The sequence below is a fragment of the Pseudochaenichthys georgianus genome, chromosome 4 (assembly GCF_902827115.2).
Source record: "Pseudochaenichthys georgianus chromosome 4, fPseGeo1.2, whole genome shotgun sequence".
Classification (NCBI taxonomy): domain Eukaryota; kingdom Metazoa; phylum Chordata; class Actinopteri; order Perciformes; family Channichthyidae; genus Pseudochaenichthys; species Pseudochaenichthys georgianus.
In genome coordinates, this window is record NC_047506.1 from 2,616,408 (window position 1) to 2,641,407 (window position 25,000).

General features: G+C 41.9%; 1 protein-coding gene across 1 annotated transcript in view; it reads right to left on the reverse strand.

The window, feature by feature from the left end:
• Positions 1-5,981: 5,981 nt before the first annotated feature.
• Positions 5,982-25,000, reverse strand: part of LOC117445636 (disintegrin and metalloproteinase domain-containing protein 10) — a 54,356-nt gene continuing 35,337 nt past the window's right edge. The window contains exons 10-15 of the mRNA XM_034081405.2: positions 18,795-18,966; positions 18,488-18,632; positions 16,642-16,825; positions 12,479-12,578; positions 9,506-9,726; positions 5,982-6,919 (exon numbers count right to left, since the gene is read on the reverse strand). Coding sequence (XP_033937296.2) covers positions 6,812-6,919; positions 9,506-9,726; positions 12,479-12,578; positions 16,642-16,825; positions 18,488-18,632; positions 18,795-18,966 — 930 coding nt within the window. The 3' untranslated portion in view covers positions 5,982-6,811. The remainder of the gene's footprint in view (positions 6,920-9,505; positions 9,727-12,478; positions 12,579-16,641; positions 16,826-18,487; positions 18,633-18,794; positions 18,967-25,000) is intronic.

Sequence of the window (25,000 nt, forward strand, 5' to 3'; positions counted from 1 at the left end):
TATTTTTATGACACTTAACTGTAACTTACTTTATAAAAAGTAAACGCTTTGGTTCAAAGAGATTCTCGTATACGGAGAGATGTGACTGAAGGATTTGCTGTAATATTTCTGGAGGTACTGATGTGTAAAATACCATGAGTTAAATATCACGATTATAATCTCGTCTCTGCAGACTCTTCTCCAACAGATGGGAACATATCCATTAAGCTGCATTCACATGATTCGCTCTTTGCTCTGAGGTTTACCTAACAGTAAAAACAGCTAGTGGTGTTTAATTTCTATCGTTAACTCTCTTGCTATCTTGTACCGCTATGCAGAGATGGCAAAAGTACACACATCCTTTACTCAAGTAGAAGTACAGATACTTGTGTTTAAAAATACTCTGTTCTGACTAAACTTCTTTATTCAAGTCAAAGTAAAGAGGCTTCGAAATGTACTGAAGTGAAAAGTACCCATAACTACCATCTGTTTTAAAGAGTACCTGACCTCCCTTTATATTAAAGGGGACCTATCATGCAAAATGCACTTTGTCATGTCTTTTATACATATATAAATATATATATATAATATGTGTCCCCGGTGCGTCCGGGACTCACGCAGCGTCAGCAAATAAAACCCTCTCTCTTTTCCTCCGTACCCAAATCTTTTAAAAACGGGTGTACAACGAGCGGATACAGATTCCATCCGAACTGACGTCAAATCGGCGGCGGACCCACAGAAAGTTGCCATCAGAAACAATGCCTGACGTGTTTTGGACGTCTTTGTTTACATTAGCAAGCCTCGCTAACACTCAGAGCTAACCTATACTGGAGAGCACGTGTTTAAAAAGCAGGAAATAAAAAAAGGAACTCACCTTGTGATAAACCCGCAAGAGGAAAAGCATTTGAGCTCCATACTGTTTCAGAAATAATCCTTGATGTGGTTTAAACAGGATGGCGTTTTATCACAGCAGAATTTAACTTTATCTCCGGTAGAATTCTGATCAGGCATTAGCTCCGCCTCCTCTTATTTATTTATTTATTATTATCTGCATTTCTCTAACAGGACTGCAAAAGAGGGGTAAGAGCAGTATGAGGCATGGCTACAACGGGTGATCAGACATGTTGTGGATAGGTATGGCCCTACAATATATGTTTCAAATATAGCATGATAGGTCCACTTTAATAGAACAATAATGTCATTGTTAGCTAATGCATGTTTCCATGCTGAACAACGGCAACATGACAACGTTTCCATTGGTCCCTCTTCTTTAGAGAAGACCACGAAAGTACATGGTATTTGAGTTCAACATGTAAGAAGTAGAAAGTACAGGTATTTGGGTTCAAAATGTGAGAAGTAGAAAGTACAGGTATTTGGGTTCAACATGTAAGAAGTAGAAAGTACAGGTATTTGGGTTCAACATGTAAGAAGTAGAAAGTACAGGTATTTGAGTTCAACATGTAAGAAGTAGAAAGTACAGGTATTTGGGTTCAACATGTAGAAAGTAAAAAGTAAAAGATAAGTGAAGTACTGATATCAGAGAAATGTACTTAAGTACAGTAACAAAGTATTTGTACTCCACTGCTTCCCACCTCCGCCGCTACATATTATCCGATTGGTTGCGCATTGAGAAGTCAGTGGTAAACGAGGTCAAATTTGAAATAGTTCTAACTTCTGGTTTGACACACTCAGTCTATCGCTATAGAAACGCATTTCTCCATGTATCGTGTGAATGCAGCTTTCGGATGCATTTCTCAAGGTGTTTTATGCGAGTTGATGTACCTTCATGTATTCTGTGACTCAGAGCGTTCACCACTGTGGCTCACAGCGCTGGATGTGACTGGAACAGAGTGCCTTACTGTAAACTGTCTCAAGATGTTGTCTTCACTTAGTTACTGATTTCCACCTCAGTGTGCTTTATTGTTGTTATTCTATGACCTTTTACTGATTTATCTCAACATTCAAAAGTTGTTTTAAACACTTTTGTCACAGCTTCACCTCTGCAAGACGTTACTTCGAAGATGCTACCTAAAAAGAATAGTGTTATTTTGTTGTATTTCGTTTGACTGCAGTTTCTTCTGTGCATGTGGGTTTTTACAATCTTCACTAAAGCTGTTTTCATTTGAACGTTTCCTGTTAGTGAGCGATATCTAAAGCGTGGCTCTTTGAGATCGGTACTGTTATCATTGTGACTTTATTTCCACCTTCTTTACACATATGGAAATGTTTTTCTTTTGCACTGAAAACAGAGGAAGATTATTGTACAGTTATGTAAATACCATAATACCGATAGATGTTTAAAGTATGAAACACTGGTAGTTCAATCAGGAGAGACGGTTTTGATGTAAGAATACATAATACACACAAATTAATGTAATGGCGATTAGGCCCCGTTGTGCAGGAAGAATAATTCGGGAGGGGAGAACCGATCCGATGAAATCCCCCGGGGTAGAAGACACTGGTGGTGGTGAATGGATAGTTGGGGTCGGTCTGAAGGGGCGGGGCTTAGCTTGACCCTGGATTCAGAGGGACAGGGTTGCGTCGAGTCACCTGAAATGGCAGCTGTCAGAGAGGGGAGGCTTAAAAGGTTTGGCCGAGCGCTATGATAGGCTCTTGGGAATAGAGCGAAGTGATTGGTTAAGCTGGAGAGTGACGCCCCCCGATCACTTATTGAGAGGAGAGAGTAGTTACATGGGAATAGTAATTGAAGAGTAAAGACCGTCTTCCTGTTTGAACTTACGCTGAGCTTCATTTGTATATTTGTATCACTGGATACATCTCATATGTAAAACGTGCATTTCTAAAATGTTTGTGCATAATTGTGAATATACACTGTACTATATCAACTCTTTAATAAACCACAACTGCAATCTAAGAGGTCACTGACTGTTATTTATATCAACGGGAAATGATAATAAACCTTTTTTGTAATCCTCTTCCTCCTCTTTATCACTCAGCTCACCATCTCAAGGCTGTTTTATTCATTTTCCTATTTGTTATCAGTACCAAACAGTGTTTTCCAATTTGTTTCAAACAATTGAAAGGTATTCGTTTCTGATACAAAAGTGCTGGCAATTGTTAAATTGTGTGTGTGTTGTGTTTGGACGAGCCAAGAGATTATAACGGGGAGAAAAACCCTTGAAGCTTTTGATTCATCATTAAAATGTGCTTTTCAGTCACGAGAAGTAAATCATCGGTGTTGGAAGAAGTACCTGTAAATAAGATCTACAATTTAAATCTTAACTTAGTGAAAGTACACGAGTATCATCAGTTAAATGTACCCTGATGTATTTAGACGTTTTAACTATTTTACAGTTAGTTTTCGAGTAGGAAATGTGAAAAAAAGTTCTGAAACAAATGTTCAAAGCTGTGGTCAAGACCCTAGTCCAAGTCAAGTTCAAAACCAGGTCCAATTGATCCAGATCAAGATGGAGTCCAGAGAAAATTAAGTCATGTTCAAGACCATAACACACAACAAGGTAAATAAATAGATACATTTCAGGTGTATATCAGTATGTAGTGTCTCTACTTTAAAGAGTCCTCTCCTGCTGATGTTCAGGTGTATATCAGTATGTAGTGTCTCTACTTTAAAGAGTCCTCTCCTGCTGATATCCAGGTGTATATCAGTATGTAGTGTCTCTACTTTAAAGAGTCCTCTCCTGCTGATGTTCAGGTATATATCAGTATGTAGTGCCTCTACTTTAAAGAGTCCTCTCCTGCTGATGTTCTGGTGTATCTCAGTATGTAGTGTCTCTACTTTAAAGAGTCCTCTCCTGCTGATGTTCAGGTGTATATCAGTATGTAGTGTCTCTACTTTAAAGAGTCCTCTCCTGCTGATGTCCAGGTGTATATCAGTATGTAGTGCCTCTACTTTAAAGAGTCCTCTCCTGCTGATGTTCAGGTGTATATCAGTATGTAGTGTCTCTACTTTAAAGAGTCCTCTCCTGCTGATGTTCAGGTGTATCTCAGTATGTAGTGTCTCTACTTTAAAGAGTCCTCTCCTGCTGATGTTCAGGTGTATATCAGTATGTAGTGCCTCTACTTTAAAGAGTCCTCTCCTGCTGATGTTCTGGTGTATCTCAGTATGTAGTGTCTCTACTTTAAAGAGTCCTCTCCTGTTGATGTTCAGGTGTATATCAGTATGTAGTGTCTCTACTTTAAAGAGTCCTCTCCTGCTGATGTTCAGGTGTATATCAGTATGTAGTGTCTCTACTTTAAAGAGTCCTCTCCTGCTGATGTCCAGGTGTATATCAGTATGTAGTGCCTCTACTTTAAAGAGTCCTCTCCTGCTGATGTTCTGGTGTATCTCAGTATGTAGTGTCTCTACTTTAAAGAGTCATCTCCTGCTGATGTTCAGGTGTATATCAGTATGTAGTGTCTCTACTTTAAAGAGTCCTCTCCTGCTGATGTTCAGGTGTATATCAGTATGTAGTGTCTCTACTTTAAAGAGTCCTCTCCTGCTGATGTTCAGGTGTATATCAGTATGTAGTGTCTCTACTTTAAAGAGTCCTCTCCTGCTGATGTCCAGGTGTATATCAGTATGTAGTGTCTCTACTTTAAAGAGTCCTCTCCTGCTGATGTTCAGGTGTATATCAGTATGTAGTGCCTCTACTTTAAAGAGTCCTCTCCTGCTGATGTCCAGGTGTATATCAGTATGTAGTGTCTCTACTTTAAAGAGTCCTCTCCTGCTGATGTTCAGGTGTATATCAGTATGTAGTGTCTCTACTTTAAAGAGTCCTCTCCTGCTGATGTCCAGGTGTATATCAGTATGTAGTGTCTCTACTTTAAAGAGTACTCTCCTGCTGATGTTCAGGTGTATATCAGTATGTAGTGTCTCTACTTTAAAGAGTCCTCTCCTGCTGATGTTCAGGTGTATATCAGTATGTAGTGTCTCTACTTTAAAGAGTCCTCTCCTGCTGATGTTCAGGTGTATATCAGTATGTAGTGTCTCTACTTTAAAGAGTCCTCTCCTGCTGATGTTCAGGTGTATATCAGTATGTAGTGTCTCTACTTTAAAGAGTCCTCTCCTGCTGATGTTCAGGTGTATCTCAGTATGTAGTGTCTCTACTTTAAAGAGTCCTCTCCTGCTGATGTTCAGGTGTATATCAGTATGTAGTGCCTCTACTTTAAAGAGTCCTCTCCTGCTGATGTTCTGGTGTATCTCAGTATGTAGTGTCTCTACTTTAAAGAGTCCTCTCCTGTTGATGTTCAGGTGTATATCAGTATGTAGTGTCTCTACTTTAAAGAGTCCTCTCCTGCTGATGTTCAGGTGTATATCAGTATGTAGTGTCTCTACTTTAAAGAGTCCTCTCCTGCTGATGTCCAGGTGTATATCAGTATGTAGTGCCTCTACTTTAAAGAGTCCTCTCCTGCTGATGTTCTGGTGTATCTCAGTATGTAGTGTCTCTACTTTAAAGAGTCATCTCCTGCTGATGTTCAGGTGTATATCAGTATGTAGTGTCTCTACTTTAAAGAGTCCTCTCCTGCTAATGTTCAGGTGTATATCAGTATGTAGTGTCTCTACTTTAAAGAGTCCTCTCCTGCTGATGTTCAGGTGTATATCAGTATGTAGTGTCTCTACTTTAAAGAGTCCTCTCCTGCTGATGTCCAGGTGTATATCAGTATGTAGTGTCTCTACTTTAAAGAGTCCTCTCCTGCTGATGTCCAGGTGTATATCAGTATGTAGTGTCTCTACTTTAAAGAGTCCTCTCCTGCTGATGTTCAGGTGTATATCAGTATGTAGTGTCTCTACTTTAAAGAGTTCTCTCCTGCTGATGTTCAGGTGTATATCAGTATGTAGTGCCTCTACTTTAAAGAGTCCTCTCCTGCTGATGTTCTGGTGTATCTCAGTATGTAGTGTCTCTACTTTAAAGAGTCCTCTCCTGCTGATGTTCAGGTGTATATCAGTATGTAGTGTCTCTACTTTAAAGAGTCCTCTCCTGCTAATGTTCAGGTGTATATCAGTATGTAGTGTCTCTACTGTGACATGTCACCATGCATGCTTTAATGTTCAAAAAGCTCTTTATTTTTCTCATACTGCCTGTGCTGCAGCACCTCTTTTCACCCTCTGTCTGAAACCAGAGCCCAGTCTGCTCTGATTGGTTAGACATCACATAGTGACAAAAAAAAGTAATTTATAGCCATGCAAAACAAAAGTACCACATGTCTCCTTTGAACCAACATTTAGTAGAAGTTTAAGCTGCTTAAAATGATATTAATTATTAATATTCGAATTAAGTGAAAGTACATTCAAACTGTATTAAAGTACAATAAATGAGTCTCTTATCATCACTGTGAATCATGAAAGGATAATAACAGCTTTGGGATGGCAAACATGTTGTTTTATTAGCTGTGTAAACATGGAATGCAAACGAAAGCATTCAGGCTAAAGGTATCACTGTAATGGAAAGCTGAAATTAGCACAACACATACAAGAGCAAGGACGCTGCAGTGCCGTCAGTCTATGAGGGACACGTGGATTTAAACTGCTGTGGATTTAAACTGCTGTGGCTGTTAGATGCCATGTGGCTGAAAAAGGGGGCAGACTGACCCACAGTAACAGACATTTTCCAAGACACATCCATCAGTGACGTGTGGGTATGTGAACAGACAAGTGACAGGTGGAAAAGTGAATGGCAGACGCCTAATGACGTACAAAGGTATCAGTTAACAAAACGGCATGAGGGGTGATCAGCAGGTGTTCACTCTGTCGCCTGCAGATCACTCCCTGCTACTGGAGCAAAGTCTTTCCATGTGACCGAGACACTTCAGAATCCCCAGACGATTGAGCATGATGAATGTGTGCATGAAGATACATATTCATGTTCCCAGGTCACTCCAGGTGGTCCCTGGTGTTCAGCTTGCGGCCGCAGAGGCAGACGGTGCAGCCCATCACTGCGGACAGAGAGAGGATCCCCAGCAGGATGGCCCACCATTGAGCCTGCAGAGGGAGATACAAATACTGCTTTTGAGTTTGGAGTACTGCCAGAGGGTATGGCTGGGGTAGGCTACAGCCATACCAAGACATGGCTTAGCCCCACCATGAAAAACGAAGTTAAAGTAAGCAAATTAAATTAAATAATAAGCAAAATGCTAAATGTTGAGAACACGGCTTACGAAAATATACGGGTCGTGTCCACAACACACAAACTGATCCTGCTGTAGCAACAAGCGCACGTTACTGACGCAATATGGTTGAGACCATTCGGGCTTATGCTAGAGGGGTGCAAGGAATAGTCCAAGTAGTGGGGGAGTTTTATACACTAAAGGTGTGGAAATTCTCTGGCGTTATAATATCAGCGCGGCCGCGGTCAGATCAAAATGCCTCAGAATGCAATTTGAACAGACCTACAGCCAATCAGAGCAACGCAACGTTGGGTCTGCGTCACGCCTTACTGATTGAGATCAATCGGAACCGCTATTCAGTATCCCCATTGGATCTTCAACGTGTACGACCACAGTTCACAGTGATCCCTTTGTACTTACTACAAGACAAATGTGCCGTTTTATTTCATACAGTTCCATTCTGATTGAGACAGGGAAATAATCTAAACCTCACGCGTGGCGTTTCACTGTCAAGGGGGGCGATATAGCGTGACTGACTTGAGCCCCACCACTGTATGGGTTAGCCCTGCCACAGATTACCCAACAAAGAGACTCTGGCGCCGCCACTGATTACTGCTGACTGTTTCCAGGCATTTGTCAGCTAGTCAGAGACATGTTTAGCAATGGACTTAAAATATCAGCCTCCTACATTATCTCGAAGTTGACGTTCTCACCAACGGGAAATACAACACACTGTTTAAATTGACATAAGATAAGATGGACCTCTATTAATCCCTGAATCCCTGAATGAACCAATCTCTAAATCTAATTGATTTATTGATCAATTGACGAATCATTGATGCTGTAATTAAAAAGACCAATTTGAATACACAGTCATTTCTATTAGGGTACGTCCACACAGCAGCTTTTCAAACATCTTGAAGATCTTGGAGCTGGGCGTGTCTGAAAGCTTGGGGATTTTTTGCGACCAATCACATGAATCTCCCGCCCCCGACATACAAAGCAAAAAACCCCGGGGATTTTATGCGAGCAATATATATATATATATATATAAACTCCCCAAACAGGCGAAAACCTACCAGTTTCCCCCACTGTCTCTGCCACCTCCCTCCATGCCTGGTTCCTCTGGTTTGTATCCCGTTAATAGTTCTGGTCGTAAAGAACCGGGTGATTTGCTACCGTAATTTCTCGTTTGGAAAATGAGGAAATGAACTGCGGTCTGGTTCTCCCTGCTTACACGCGGTTTGATTGGCTCGCGCTTCTACTGTCAGATTTGCATAAACGTGTTTGATTGGCTGACGCTTCCAGCTCAGCTTCAAAAGTTGAACATTGCTCAACTTTTGAATCCTGGAGATCCTGGACATCGTGGAAATCTTCGCTTCGCTCCCCCACAATGCAGTTCGGCGAAAAGCGAGGCAAAGTGACGTCATCCCCATTCAAAGTCAATGGGCAGAGAAGCGTTGGAAGCGGTGGAAGATTCGCCTAAAGCTGCTGTGTGGACGTACCGTTAACCTTGCAAAGTTGACCCACATGTAAAACTGGTAAATAATAAGCAGCAAAATGAAAATGAAATTGCAACAACTTTCCAATACAATTATTCGTATCAATTTGATGAACCTACCTTTTATGAACCGATATACTGCTTTTCAAAACTCATATGAAATATACGTTTTCCCTTTATTTCCCATGCACACTTTCTACATTGAACTTTGCCGTATCAAAAACTCATCACATATTTTGAAATAAACCCTCCTCTACTCCCTGATTGGTTGCTTTACTTTGCAGCTCTGTATATCAGAAAGCGAGTCAGCAGCATGCCGTGCTGCCGGTGGTAAAACAACACAATGGTTCTTGAAGTGAGGGGTAATTTGTGTCTCCACTGAAACGGAAACATGATCTTTGAGGCGCTCTTTGACCCAAATGGGCATTCCTGATTCTCCATGCTGTCACGAAGGACTAAACTCAAAGGCAGCTCTACGACTGAAACATCGACGGCAGCTGAACATCAGGCAGTTTAATAAACTCTGAGCAGATCCGACCTCAAGAAAACATCTGCTGCGTCTTAACAAAGTATATCATTGATGTGGAAACGTGGCCGTAGATGACCAGGAACCAATTAAAGGTCTCCTATTATACTGCTTTTCATCAATATATTACAGGACTCAGATATATACAAAACCTGTCTCTGACTACTTTTAAATCCAGGCTGAAGACTTTTCTTTTTGTCGCTGCTTTTAATTGAACTATTCACATTTTAAACTGCACTGTAACTTTTATCCATGTATTTTTATGTTTATTTTATTATCTTTTATTTTTAATGACTGATTTTAAATGCCATTTTCTTAATGTCTTTCATTTTTGTAAAGCACGTTGAATTGCCTTGTGTTGAAAAGTGCTATATAAATAAACTTGCCTTTCCTTTGCATAACAACATTATATTAACTTTACATAAAAACGTCACCTTCATCCACTCTGCCATGTCATCGAAGTCATCTAAATTGAGGAAGGAGTTTTTGAGTCGTGCGATTGGTCCATCTGCATCCAGAAGGCGACAAAAGTGGAATTTGTCGCAGTATCCTCGACTCTCGGAGCACGGAGCCCCTCCCACCAACGCCAGCGCCTTTTTCTGGAAGAGATGGGACAGCACGGAGGAGGTGGTGCTCGCACACGTCTCAGGCTTATCTGCCGCGGAGAGAATACCATTAGATTTACACTTAAAGGTCACCTATTATGCAAAATCAACACGTGTCCCCTCTTTTCCATGTCTCTTCTACATCAACATGTGTCCCCTCTTCTCCATGTCTCTTCTACATCAACATGTGTCCCCTCTTCTTCATGTCTCTTCTACATCAACATGTGTCCCCTCTTCTTCATGTCTCTCTATATCAACATGTGTCCCCTCTTCTTCATGTCTCTTCTACATCAACACTGTGTCCCCTCTTCTCCATGTCTCTTTTCTACATCAACACGTGTCCCCTCTTCTTCATGTCTCTTCTACATCAACATGTGTCCCCTCTTCTTCATGTCTCTTCTACATCAACATGTGTCCCCTCTTCTTCATGTCTCTTCTACATCAACATGTGTCCCCTCTTCTTCATGTCTCTTCTACATCAACATGTGTCCCCTCTTCTTCATGTCTCTTCTACATCAACATGTGTCCCCTCTTCTTCCTGTCTCTTCTACATCAACATGTGTCCCCTCTCTTCATGTCTCTCTCATCAACATGTGTCCCTCTTCTTCATGTCTCTTCTTCATCAACATGTGTCCCCTCTGTGGAAAGAGATTCTGAAAGTTTCAGGAACAAAGATTCTCTCTCTTTTTGTCCTGATCCATTTCTATAAAAACGACAAAAAGAGAGAGAATCTTTGTTCCTGAAACTTTCAGAATCTCTTTACACAGATCTACATGTTGATTACATTACATTTAGCTGACGCTTTTATCCAAAGCGACTTACAATAAGTACATTCGACCAGGAAGACACAACCTTGAAGAACACAGAATCATAAAGTACATCAGGTTTCATAGAGCCAAGCATTTCAAGTGCTACTCAACTGGCTGTAGATAAGCCAGTCCTTTATTAGTATATAAGTGCTTTGTTAGCATTCTATCGCTCGAGGTGGAGTCGAAAGAGATGAGTTTTCAGTCTGCGCCGGAAGGTGTGTAAGCTATCTGCTGTCCTGATGTCAATGGGGAGCTTATTCCACCATCTTGGAGTCAGGATAGCAAACCCACGTGTTTCAGCTGATGGGAACTTGGGTCCCCCTCGCAGCGAGGGTGCAGCGAGCCGTTTGGCTGATGCAGAGCGGAGTGCACGTGCTGGGGTGTACGGTTTAACCATGTCCTGGATGTAGGAAGGGCCAGATCCATTCGCAGCATGGTACGCAAGCACCAGTGTCTTGAAGTGGATTCTAGCAGTTACCGGAAGCCAGTGGAGGGAGCGGAGGAGCGGAGTGGTGTGGGAGAATTTAGGAAGGTTGAAGATCAGGCGAGCCGCTGCATTCTGGATGAGCTGCAGAGGTCTGATGGCACATGCAGGTAGACCAGCCAGGAGGGAGTTGCAGTAGTCTAGGCGTGAGATGACGAGAGCCTGGACCAGAACCTGCGTCGCTTTCTGGGTCAGCTGGGGACGCATCCTCCTGATGTTGTAAAGCGTGTATCTGCAGCAGCGGGTTGTAGCAGCGATGTTTGCAGTGAAGGACAGGTTGTTATCTAGGATCACACCCAGATTCCTTGCAGTCTGAGTCGGGGAAACAACAGAGGGGCCGATGTTGATTGTTAGGTCAAGAGTGGGACAATCTTTTCCCGGAAGGAAAAACAGTTCAGTTTTGTCAAGGTTGAGCTTGAGGTGATGAGCAGACATCCACTGAGAGATGTCAGCTAGACAAGCAGAGATGCGTGCGACGACCTGGGTCTCTGAGCGGGGAAAGGACAGAATTAATTGGGTGTCGTCAGCGTAGCAGTGGTATGAAAAACCATGCGGGCTAATGACAGATCCGAGCGAGTTTGTGTACAGAGAGAAGAGGAGGGGACCAAGAACAGAGCCCTGAGGGACCCCTGTAGTTAATTGACAAGGGTCGGACTCCGACCCTCTCCAAGTTACCCTGTAGGTGCGGTCTTTGAGGTATGAGGGGAGGAGGGAAAGTGCAGAGCCTGAAACTCCAAGTTCTTGGAGAGTGCGAAGGAGGATCTGATGATTCACCGTGTCGAATGCAGCAGACAGGTCCAACAGGATGAGGACAGAGGAGAGGGAGGCTGCTTTGGCAGTGTGCAGTTCCTCAGTGACAGCAAGGAGGGCAGTTTCTGTGGAGTGTCCTGCCCTGAAACCAGACTGGTGCGGATCCAGAAGGTTCTTCTGATGGAGATAGCAGGAGAGTTGTCTAAAGACAGCGCGTTCAAGTGTTTTAGACAGGAACGGGAGGAGAGAGACAGGCCTGTAGTTTATAACATCAGACGGGTTGAGAGTGGGTTTCTTTAGGAGAGGGTTTACTCTCGCCTCCTTGAGACTGTTTGGAAAGTGACCAGAAGTTAGAGAAGTGTTGATGAAATCGGTGAGAAACGGTAGAATATCAGGAGCGATAGTCTGAAGGAGGTTTGAAGGGATAGGGTCCAGAGGACAGGTGGTAGGGCGGGCAGAGGTAATGAGGGTAAGAAGAACCTCACTTGGAGAGAGAGGGGGAAAGGAGGTTAGTGTGTGGGTGGAAGGAGGGTCTGGTGATGTAGAAGAGACATGAAGAAGTGGATTTTGCACAATAGGTGACCTTTATCAAACATCTCACACGCTGTACCCAAACCATCGTGTCAGATGTTGTCTTGTGATAGTTTGAGGTCATCTAATGGAAACCAGCCGTGTGACCTCAGTACAGACTGACACAGGCTGACGTGTTGGGACACAAAGGGTAAACACATTCCTCAGTGGAGAACAGGCAGTAGTTACCGGGCTGCTGGCAGCACATGTGGCATTTCTCCTTCATGGAGTCTCCCGGACAGTCGCACTGCTGCAGGCGGTGCTTCACACACACTGACTCGGCACAGACCTGCAGAGAGGAGCAGATCATTAAGAAAAACACTTTAAACATCCCTGGCTGTCCATAAAGCGGAGGAAATTATGTTCAACCCGATTAAAACCTTTATAACAATCATGAAGATATAGCTTATAAAGTTAAAGTGCTTTGTTTTTTGTTTAGATCAGGGGTGTCTAAACTTTTTTCCAGAGGGCCACATACAGAAAAATGTACGGAAGGCTAGGCCACTCACTAGAGCAGGCGTGTCAAACGCACACAATGGGCCAAAATAAAAAAAATGGGTACTCGTCGAGGGCCGGACTGGTTCAATGTTTATTGCAGAACTTATTGAAATGAATTTATTGCACATATTCAACCTGAACTAACACAGCTTAAATTATTGCCTATGAAAACAGCATTAAACATTAAATAATCAGTTGCATTCATTTCTTATGGCTCTATCTGCAGCTTTTTCCGAGTCATTTCTTATGATTACATTTCCCCACAGGCCAACAACAGCTTCAACAAAACTATTCCCCTCAAAGAAAAAACCAAACATGCCCTGTTGTCGTGAGAGAGAAAGTACAGAAGGAAACATCCATTGAACTCAGTGTGCTGCTCTGTGATGCTAGTTCAGATACTTGGCATCTCATCTCGGGTGCAAGGTCATCAATGTTTGGGCTCAGGCTCTGAGCGGAAGAGACCCTCAGGGTGGAGGGAAGGTGTGCGTGCTATATACCGGCGGGCCAGATCTAATAGAAATCAAACATTATCCTGCGGGCCGAAATTAAATCCACCAAGGGCCTGATTTGGCCCCCGGGCCTTGAGTTTGACACATGTGCTCTAGTGATATATCGCCTCATAAGTTCAGTTGTAAGTTAGCACAATCAATCAAATGTAGGTAAGTGATGCTTGTGAGTGTTGGCAGCACATCCATTAAAACAGAAGCCTCAGATTGATTATAAAAAGGAGAAATATGAAGGGTGTATTTCAAGCTTGTTATGGAAATAAGTCATCGGGCTTTTTTCTTATCAAGTAAGATATGTTAGAACATGTTTCCAACTTTAATTGACTGAATGTATTTGAAAAGTGGTGTTATTAACACATGAATACTACTGAAGAATTCATTTGTACATTTATATTTAAGAAGTAGAATATAAGAAAAGCACAAGTTTCATTTGAGCGCCGTATTCCATTATACTTTTGAATTTGCTGAGGGCCGATTCAAAATGGTCCGCGGGCCGCATTTGGCCCCCGGGCCGTAGTTTGGACACACCTGGTCTAGATGATACACCAATCTAATATCAGGCTCTTGAAATGTCTTGTGATGCAGAGAGCCAGGTAACCAGATTATTATAATAAAGTCACGTTTCAGTGCAGATATGATATTCTCTCTGGTATATCCAATTGATACCTTGAATAGTGGATCAAATACATGGAACATATACAAATGTGTGGTGGTCCCTTATTCTTTGATACCTGGTGCATTTTGGCCAATCAGTGAGGGACAACACCTCCCTCCTCAGGGCTTAAGAGAGGTAGAGAATTGAACACACATGGGCATTATGATCCGTCCTTTACTTGATGTTCACCTGATTCAGGTAGAAACTCTGTTTTTTTTTTTTAAATGAACTTTTCTGATTGATGGTGCATTCTGAAACCAAGCTGGAGTGAATATTGCAAAAATAGGATTACTAAAGTGGATTCTTGGATCAGGGCAACAACAGTTATGATTGCCTAACAATAACTTTTACTACCCGGCTTTTAAAGAGGCCCCATTCTGCTTTTTGGGGTTTCCCTTCCCTGCAGTGTGTTGGTTTGCAATTCTAAAATCCCACACTTTTGTTTTTTCTTCCTTCACTTAACGACATTATATGTAACAAAACCGCATTCATGGACATTTTCTTATTGTAGAAAATTCTGTATTTATTTGAAATGAACATGAAATATGTTTCCTGAGGTTAAATGTGGCTCAGTGGATAGAGTGCTGGACTTCGAATCAGGGGGTAGCAAGTTCGAGTCCCACTGCAGTCAGCATGTCGTTGTGTCCCTGGGCAAGACACTTCACCCCAGATTGCTCCTGTGGGGATTGTCCACAGTACTCCAGTAGTCCGCTGCAACTCTGACTACTTTTAAATCCAGGCTGAAGACTTTTCTTTTTGTCGCTGCTTTTAATTGAACTATTCATATCTTAAACTGCACTGTAACTTGTATCCATGTATTTTTCCTTAATGTTTATTTTATTAGCTTTTCTTTTTTAATGCTTAATGTCTTTCATTTTTATTTATTTTTTGTAAAGCACTTTGAATTGCCTTGCGTTGAAAAGTGCTATATAAATAAACTTGCCTTGCCTTACTGAATGTATGTAAGTCACCTTGGATAAAAGCGTCTAACTAATGACATGACACATGTGTGTTTAGACTTTGGGACACATTCTAGACATTTTTTTTAATGTGAGTCATTTTAAACCCATGTGGCTTTAAACATTTCATTTGTCTTCAAAGCCTGAAAACATACATGTTGTCTGAGGGGTTTTGAAGAAGTGACCAAAAATCTTGTTTATTTGTAAGGGATCTGATTTCCTGTTTTCTAGGAAGGATTCGAGCGTTCAGAAATAATTTACGATTAGCTTGAACACTTTTGGATCCTTTTCCTTCCATTATTAAAGTGTTTCAACATGTTCCCAGATATGTCCTACACCTTGGGAGAGTGATATTCTCAGAACAACATCCACATCTGGGATAAATTCCTCTCCTGCACTGAACAGTGTTTCATCACAGGGCGATTAACAATTACGAAAATATGGTCAAGTCACACACTGTTCTCCAGAGGTGCCATCGATTAGACCAGATATTTTCTTAGTAACGCTGTGTTGTAATGTTCACAAATAAATGGGATTCTGAGCACACGGATTAGACGCAGAAACATCTGGATGAATCAGGAGGACTTATGACGTCATGTTATTTGATTTATGAACAATAAACACTTCAGTTTAGCTGAATAACAATACGAGAGTCTGGAACTTCTTTATGCAATAGATATTTTCGAAGCAAAGATTATCATAACAAGCCAAGGCTCGTAGTCGTCATTAAAAGTGACTTTATATGAACCTAAATGCAGTGTTTTATTGCCTTTTTGTTGAATTGTAATGTCCACCTCTGACTACACACAGGATCAGTGATTGGAACCGTTACAGCTGCTGTTAAAGTTGCTCTTGCTTTACAAATCATATTTAACACGACTGCAACACTTCTGTGAGTGCAGGCGATTAAACTTGGAATTTACTACGACTGTTCCCGGCAGCCATCTTTTCCATTGATTTCTGACACGGTTGTTTTATGAAAATGAAGTTAGTTATACACAAATTGAAATGTGGTTTATGACAAAATCTGAAATACGTTTTACTTTAATTGTGGCTTATCATAATTGTTAGTTGCTGGAGTGTCTACCAACCTTTATATGTCACATGAGAATATATATAATATGTCTCGATACAGGTTTTGAGATCTACCTTTTAAAGCTTGTCAGATCTTCGCTTGGGTGATTTAAGAGACAGGCGCAAAGATGGAGCCTTGCAGCCAGAGGGATATTGAGATAGACAGTGTGAGAAAAACATTTGTTAACATTACAGCATGTTTACCTGTTCTAGTACAAGCCCAACATTCTATTATGAACCTAAAATGACCATAATATGTCCTCTTTCAGCTTTTGTCTTTTCGTTATGTTGTCTTAATGCTACAAAACGGACATTTAAAAACATCCCAGATATTAAAACTGCATAAAAGCAACTCAATGGACCGGATACTGAGATTGTTTGCAGTGTCAAAAAATAAAACTAGCTTACTTGCACACTTAAGCTAGTAATCCAGTAATGTATGTTGCATGTTTTTATTTGATTGTATTTAATTGTTTATCATGAAATGCGTCTTTAGGTTGACTTACAGAATCTGTCCAGGACTACAGGTGAACAAAGCCTCTTAGCTAACTCATTAATTAATGTCCCTGTTAAATAAATGAATACATAAATAAAACATAAGCTGATTAGGCAATGTAGTTGAAGCTATTTAGATGTGGTGTGTGTCCATGCCTCACCCACCCCGTTCACACACACTCTGGTGCCCTCGCTGCACACGGTGAGGTTCTCCTTGCTGCTGGGCTCGGGGCAGAGCGGGGAGAGGCCCGAACACAGAGCGTCTTTCTGACAGTCCGTCTCCTCGTCGCAGGTCTGACCCTCAGGCCTCAGCTCACAGTCCTGACCGCAGCACAGGCCCTGACTCGGGCTGGAAGCATAACAATGTCCCAAATTGGAATGAATAAAGTACTATCTTGTCTCATCTTATCACACACAATAAGTCCTGGGGAGAGATGAAGCCACATAAAAGCAAAACAACTCCAAGACTCAACATCAACAGAATAGTTTAGGTGAGTGTGGTGTGCCAAAAAAAGTGATGTAAGTGAGAAATAAACAAACTACAACCTATACGTCAATATACTGTAACGGCCCGTCCACACAGCAGCTTTAAAAAAATCTTCCAACGCTTCTCTCCCCATTCACTTTGAATGGGGATGACGTCACTTTGCCTCGCTTTTCGCCGAACTGCATTGTGGGGGAGCGAAGCGAAGATTTCCAGGATTTCCAGGATTTTCAGGATTCAAAAGTTGAGCAATGTTCAACTGTTGAAGCTGAGCTGGAAGCGTCAGCCAATCAAATCCCGTTTTTGCAAATCTGACAGTACAAGCGCTAGCCAATCAAACCGCGTGTAAGCTGGGAGAACCAGACCGCAGTTCATTTCCTCATATTCCAAACGAGAAATTACGGTAGCAAATCACCCGGTTCTTTACGACCAGACTATTTACCGGGATACAAACCGGAGGAACCAGGCATGGAGGGAGGTGGCAGAGACAGTGGGGGAAACTGGTAGGTTTTCGCCTGTTTGGGGAGTTTATATCCAGTTTACTTCGTTTTAACATTGCTGTTGCTTTGTATGCCGCGGGCGGGAGATTCCTGATTGGTTGTTGGTCGTCTTGGGCGCGAGAAATCGCCAAGCCTCAGACACGCCCAGCTTCAAGATTTGTTGATGCCTGTAGTGTAGACGGGCCGTTAGAATAAGTCTACATGCACCCTATCCTCGTGTGATACACCCAGTGTCAGACAGTAACCAAGTACGGGATTATAATCAGAGCTGAAACGCCTCCATTGGACTCCTTTGTTCACCTCCGTAACATAATGACATCACTATGTAACACTCACTCTTCTATTGGCTAGCGCTCCAACACATTGTACGTGATATAGACATCCCACCCCTTAGCCTAAGTGGTTGATCATTCACAACAGAGCCGGCCAGCTAACCAATCAGAGCAGACTGGGCTCTGGTTTCAGACGGAGGGTGAAAAGAGGTGCTGCAGCACAGACAGTATGAGAAAAATAAAGAGCTTTTTGAACATTAAAGCATGGAGACATTACATACTGATATACACCTGAACATCAGCAGGAGAGGACTCTTTAAAGTAGAGACACTACATACTGATATACACCTGAACATCAGCAGGAGAGGACTCTTTAAACTAGAGACACTACACACTGATATACACCTGAACATCATCAGGAGAGAACTCTTTAAAGTAGAGACACTACATACTGATATACACCTGAACATCAGCAGGAGAGGACTCTTTAAAGTAGAGACACTACATACTGATATACACCTGAACATCATCAGGAGAGGACTCTTTAAAGTAGAGACACTACGTACTGATATACACCTGAACATCAGCAGGAGAGGACTCTTTAAAGTAGAGACTCTACATACTGATATACACCTGAACATCAGCAGGAGAGGACTCTTTAAAGTAGAGACACTACATACTGATATACACCTGAACACCAGCAGGAGAGGACTCTTTAAAGTAGATCCCCCTCCTTGGAGCACACCCAGCTGTACCTGCAGACCCTCCCCTCCTTCAGACGGCACTGCACCCCCGCAGGCTGTTTGGCGCTGAAGCAGCAGAGGTCTGTGTCGCTGTGACCGACATCACACTCCTCGCCTTCCTCCACAATCTGGTTTCCACAGATGGGCTGATCACTGACTGGCCGTGAAGAACACACGTGCAGATAAACACACACAAGTAAACACACACGCACTAGTTGTAATTATTTACAGTGAGTGAGGCACGGTGTAAATATTTGGCCTCTCACTGAGCATGAACATGCAGGTGGACACCGTCTGATGTCTTTTCTCCCATCCTCACCCACGAAGCAGTCGTCCTTCTTCAGCTTCAGGACCTTGACGATGTGTTTGACGCTGCAGGGCGACAACTTCTCGTTGTTTTCACGCACCTCGTCCGTGGCATGAGGGAACATCAGGAACCGGCCTTTACCGCCGCTGGAGCCCAGGTTCCCGCAGTTTGAGCCCTCATCGTGCTGAAAGACACACACACAAAAACTTTCTTGTTTATTTCTAGTCTTTTAATTACATGTACAGTGCCATGTCTTTGAAAGATGCTGCAACACAACAATCTCCCAAGTTGGGATCAATAAAGTACTAAGTAATAAAATGTGTATTTTATTTTCAATGCCGCAAAAATAAAGGCGTTTGAGCTATCTGTTAAGGAACAGGATTGCTTTACAGTAATTACATAACACATCGTGGAACTCTTTCTGGATGTAGGATGATTGTTAATACCTTAATTTATGTGCAAAATAATTGTTTTATGATACGTAAGAGTTCTGTCTCTCTCATGTATTTTTTACAAAATGGGCCTAAAATGTACCTTTAAATGATTTTTCATGATATATTATTTATCTATTCACTAAACAAATTTGATAAATAGTCAGCCAAAAGACAAAAACAGCAGGGTGGGGGAAATATACAATTAATTTGTAATACTCCGCTTTATATATTTTAATATACATATTTGTTCAGATGCATTGTTGTTATGCATTGTACTGTAATACACTGTGCACATTTTTACTTAAATTCTCTATATTTATACAAATATTTGGATTTTATTTAATTTAAGTTTAGTTTATTTAACATGAAAAGGAGCACCTCTTATGAAATCAAATGTTAAAGGTAGATAGATAAAGGTATTCTGATTCTAATTCTGTTCATCATAACCAGTACAACTAGAAATGTTTTCTTTGAAGCCCATTGACAATCATTATGTTAGTGAATAATCTGCTTAGGTATTCAACCTTCGACACAGTTCATCATGTTCTCCTCTCACTGTCTCCTTTCTCACGGCCTAGGTCTACGGCCTTGGGTATTGCTGCTATCTCTTAAGGAGGAGCAGCTTGGGCGCATTGTTGCTGCCAGTCTGTGACCGAGCACAAGCCGCCATGAGGTCGTTTACTGTTCAGGGACGAAGGCTCCCTGGCGCCCATTCTTTCCTACGGACGAGAGCTCTCGTTAGATTCAAGGTCCATATTTGTTTCGTCTCACTGATGAAGAATGTTGATTATTACACTCCGAACTAGTTAAAACCTCGAGGTGCCGAAAGAGGTCTTCAGAATTGGTTTGGCAGCCGCTGTGTCAACTCGTGACGCACCACATGTCTTATAAATGCTCCGGCCGTAACTTCAAATAAACCGTCAGCGCTCCTCGTGCCTCTCTGAGTCCTGACTCTCGTTGCTACAGAAGTTTCCCCCACGATTAATCTGAAAGAATGTTCTATGATTTTTTTAAAGTTGTTCTTGTTGTGTACATGTATGCTGTCCGCAGGTAAAAGCTTTCCCTGGAGTCTGGCGGCCATGAAGCAGCGGAGGAATGTCCGGTTCCACGTGCGGGACAACGAGGACCAAATAAAAACGGATTTAAACATTTTCCTTGAGCCTTTGTGACAGTAGCATGGACACATGTGGAGGGAACATGAGGTTGTGACCATATTTCTGCATCTGTTTTAAATAAGTTTGATGGATGTAATTGATAGTGTGTCCCCGTGCTCTGGAGTTAACATAACTGCATGTCACAGCAGATGGTGTTCTATCGTTATTTGTTAGTATGATTTGGTGTCACGCAGGGATTTAGATTTACGGCTGCGGACATAACGAACACGGAAACTGTGAAAATCAGCAGGAGACATTTATGACCAGCACGTATGGGTGTTTATCACAACTATATTCTGACCGACTCACAGCTCTTCCTGTTTACTTCTTGGACACGATCTATGCCGCTTTAAGATGAAACCCATTAACAGAAATGTTGCAGCTGTAAAGTTGTTTGGTTTTGGTGGATAACAAGTTTTAAAGCCTTCTCCTGATCTGATGTTGTAGCTTTTAATAATTAGATGGGTAGCTGTGAATTCAATTATATAATAGGTGTTGTGTTCGTTGGTATGGATGGATGCCAATGGCTAGATTAAGAAGTCAGACATCATTTAGAGATTTTGTATTTAATGGTATGTTCGTTATTCTGTTAGATTTAGATGCTGGGTGTAGTTTGCCCTGGAGAATGGTGCTGGGATGAAGTATGGAAAAGTAAAATAAAAAAAGTTAAAATAGCAGCGGTTCCCTCAACAAAATCCAATATGATGTTTACATTAGGTTTCGGAAAACAACATTTTGTGATGCTTACACGATATGTTCAAATGAGGAAGCTTTTCTGATTTGATGAAGCTTAAATGAACTCCTTTAGGGGTAAACTCTAACAATTTGCTCTGAACAAAACAATTGCAACGTGTAAATGACTTCGCCTCATCAACACTAAGCTAAAGGCCATTTGTATTTGGCGTACTGACATTTAGTTTAGTCTCACTGAGCCACTTTTCAGCAACCACCTTTTCGAAAACACATATAACGCTCAACATTTCAACTGCACTTTAGAATCTTTTAAGCTTGTGTTAAAACAGAAGGAATCAGGAAGTGTATCATTGCTCTAAGCATGGATGTATAAAGAGAACTGGATGTAGTGTGGGAGGCAGGCCCCTCTATGAGAGTTGCTTGGTGGCAAATAAAGCAAAAATAGATCAGGGTCATCCCGGGCTTGGGTCATAGAGCATGCAGAGCACAGTTTTCATTACATGAACTACGAACATACATAACATTCATGTCTGCAACTTACAAATGATGTATCACTTGTATAGACTCTTATGGCACTATATTCTATTCTATTTTATTGTATTTACTTGCACTATTTTATCTGTTTTATTGTGTTGCACTGTTGGAGGAGATTTTCATCGACATAACTACAGTGTAGCTATGACAATAAGCCTTGAATCTTGAATCAAGCCCCACCAACTATTTGCCACCCTATTTTCAGGCAAATTAATAGAGAGGGAAAATAAATACGAATTTGGGCTTTTAGTGCCTTTTACAGCTTTTAGACCATAATGTTTTAAGTAAGGGCTTTATCTTGTTTCTTTAGCTAAAAAGCTTCACAGACATCTCTTTCCCAATGTTAGTCAATGGAAAAACTATTTCTGAGGTTAATGACTTCACGGAGGTTGTAGTACCACCGTTTGGCCACTATGAATATTTGCTTAATTGTCCGACACACTTCCTGGGGCTGTGTTTTTGGACTGGGGAGCAGGCACAGGGTCGGCGTCATGGGGGGTCATTTGCGGGCCATGCCCCCCCAACGCAGGGCGGGCAAGCCTTGTCACTTTGCCGTTTTTTTTTTAATCATATAAGTGAAAACGTTTCCACTAAAAGTTTTTTGTGTGAAATAAATCAGAAATAAAGAATACAAATATAAAACACAGCCTGAGGTGTGCTCACTGCTGCTCTCTGATTGGTGTGTTGCTTGACCAATGACCCCCGACCTTTGTTTTGTTATCATTACGTGGCTGTGTGTTTAGATGAAAGCCCAGTGGCGATCTGTTCATCTGATACACTGATTATACAGTAAGCCATCGAAAATAATATGATATAGTACAGTACAAGTACTGCTGGGTCTCTGTGTTTCATTCAAGCTCGGCTCTGTGTGTGCGTGGCACGAGCGCATTTTGTGAGTGCGCGAGCGGTAACGTGGAATGTTGTTGTTAGCATCTGGTTAGCTAGCTATGCTAACGGATATAAAGAGCTGTTTCTATACCAAGGTGGAGGAGAGTCCTCTCCTGTCAGACTGAGAGGCTCTTATAACGTCAGCTCGGTGAGGTAAGGACTCTCTCAGTGTTTAGATAGTTAACTTTAGTGTAAGTTATTTCAGTGGGTCTCAAACGGTTTGGTCACCATTTATGTAAAAAAGTATTTGCGAGGAACACCTTTATATGATCATTATAATTAGGTTATAAAACAATAAGAGCATAAATGAAAAACGGGTATGAAATACTATAGGACAGTAACACAAGAGTAGAGTTTAAAAGGGGAGTGATTAGTAAAATATCCATAAAGAAAAAGTCCATCTGTTTACAGTTCATATGGGTGTTGAGAGGTGTTTCCATAGATCTCTTAATTTTGCTTTGAAAGTGCAGCAGATTGATGCTTTTAACTTCAATATTTAAAAAAAATAATCTTCCCAGGGGAGCATGCCCCCGGACCCCCCTAGAGGAGGTTAGGTCCACCCCCATCTAAAACATGTTCACATGGATAGGATACTAAATACAATGATTGCCCCCCCATTCGATTTGTTCTAGAGCTGACCCTGAGTTGGCAGGTTGTCGCTTTCTTTTGTTTGTTGTTCTTTTCCTTCAGTTTGATTTAGTTTGATCTGTATATATTTGGTTAATAAATGCCAACTTTTTTTGTCACTACTCCGGTTCTGACCTGGTCCTTCCTAATCCATTTTGGGACTTTCCGGTGCTAAACCACCACATCTTCCCTTTGAATGGGGCAGCAGCACAACTACGATGTTTTTCAATTCATTTTTCATCTGTGCATGAAATGGCACAAAGCTTTTGAAACCACCGTATGCACGTGTGTTCGCAAGGGAAGTGGACAAAAGACCAAAGCAGCTCTCCACCCAGAAGTCACTTTGCATCACAGCCCCCTCTTTCTTTCCTTCGTCGTATATCAGGTACAGCCCGCGCTCATATCTCACCATGTGCTTCATCTAGCCTTCCCAATCTGGGAACAATGAGACATGCCTGTCACAGGAGCCCTGGCACCAGCATGACGGCAGTTGAACTTGTAAAAAGCCTGCAGGGTCTGACATAGCAGAACTAATGGGCTCAAGAGCGCCTCTTTGGTCTGTGGAAGTGTGAACAACAGAGGGCAGGGTGAAAGACGCGGAGAGCATTTTGGGCAGTGGGCGAAAGGTTGCAGGTGTTAGCAGCCATCACACGGGGAGAGAGGTGCATGCGTGTGTGTGTTTAATGAAACGGGGTTATTATGGCGGAGGAGATTGTAAATGCAAATTCTCCTGATCTGTTATTTCCGATCATCGAGTGAAGCTGAGCCAAGAGTCGCTAGGAAACAAACCAGTCAATACAGGCCAAGGTCTATAATGCCCACACAAATCATTCACAGACAATTTGTTGCGGTACAGCGCAAACACCCATGTGTGCATTCTGGGAACATGTGAGGTAAATCTTGAATTACATGGATTCCTCATGTTGAATTGTCATTCAGTACGCAACCCACGCAGCTTTGTGTTCAATAAGAAACGGGTGAACTCTCGGTTCTCTGGGGCACTTGGAAGGGCTGAGAGTAAAACTGGCAAGAGTTTAACAAACATCTGAAATACTACACTGAGGGTTTGCTATGCCGAAACCTTGTACACAGACATTTTGACATGGTATGGCGGAGAAAATCCTCAAGTGTAACCCATTAGATTTAAAGCTAGCTCCACCTAATGTGGGTGCTTTGATCAAATAAACAAGCTCTGCTTCCTGCACATGTTTTAAGTTTCAATGCAGCCATTGTTGATGTTATTATTAAGACCTGAGAATATCTTGTATTTAATGTGAAAAAGCACAAGAAGCATAAAAAGCCATTGGCCTGCAGTAGCACCTAAGACATCCACAAATAGAAGACACGTTTAGCTTTATCACTAGGGCTACAGAAGTGAGTATATCACGAACCAAAAAGAGAATCCACCCTTGAACAGGAAACGATTCGTCTACACTTGTCTCTGTAATCTCCCCATCTGAGTTTTTGTATATCTATGGCCCCTTTCACACACTTCACGCTTTACAACCCTGATGTTATCTAGGCATTAATCGGAAGAGCTGTACGTGAGAAAATGTTTCCATTTATTCGGACTGTAAACGGATTCTCCCTGCTATAGAGTCTGGTCTGTGCATTCACGGCGAGGCGTATTAAGGAAGACGTTTTTATTGCGGCTGGCACAAAAGTGGAAAAACAACAACTAAACATTGTTAATGCACATGTGAAGAAAATGGGCAATATACACAAAGACGGGCATACACATATCTAACAGGAGAGATCTTTGGCGCTGAAGCAGAGGTTTTAGGGGTCAACGGCAAAACTTGAAGACATGTTCAAGAAGGCGGCAATGGACTTGTTGCTTTTGACCAAATTACGAACCAGCTATGTGACCTCAGTGTAATACGCGCAA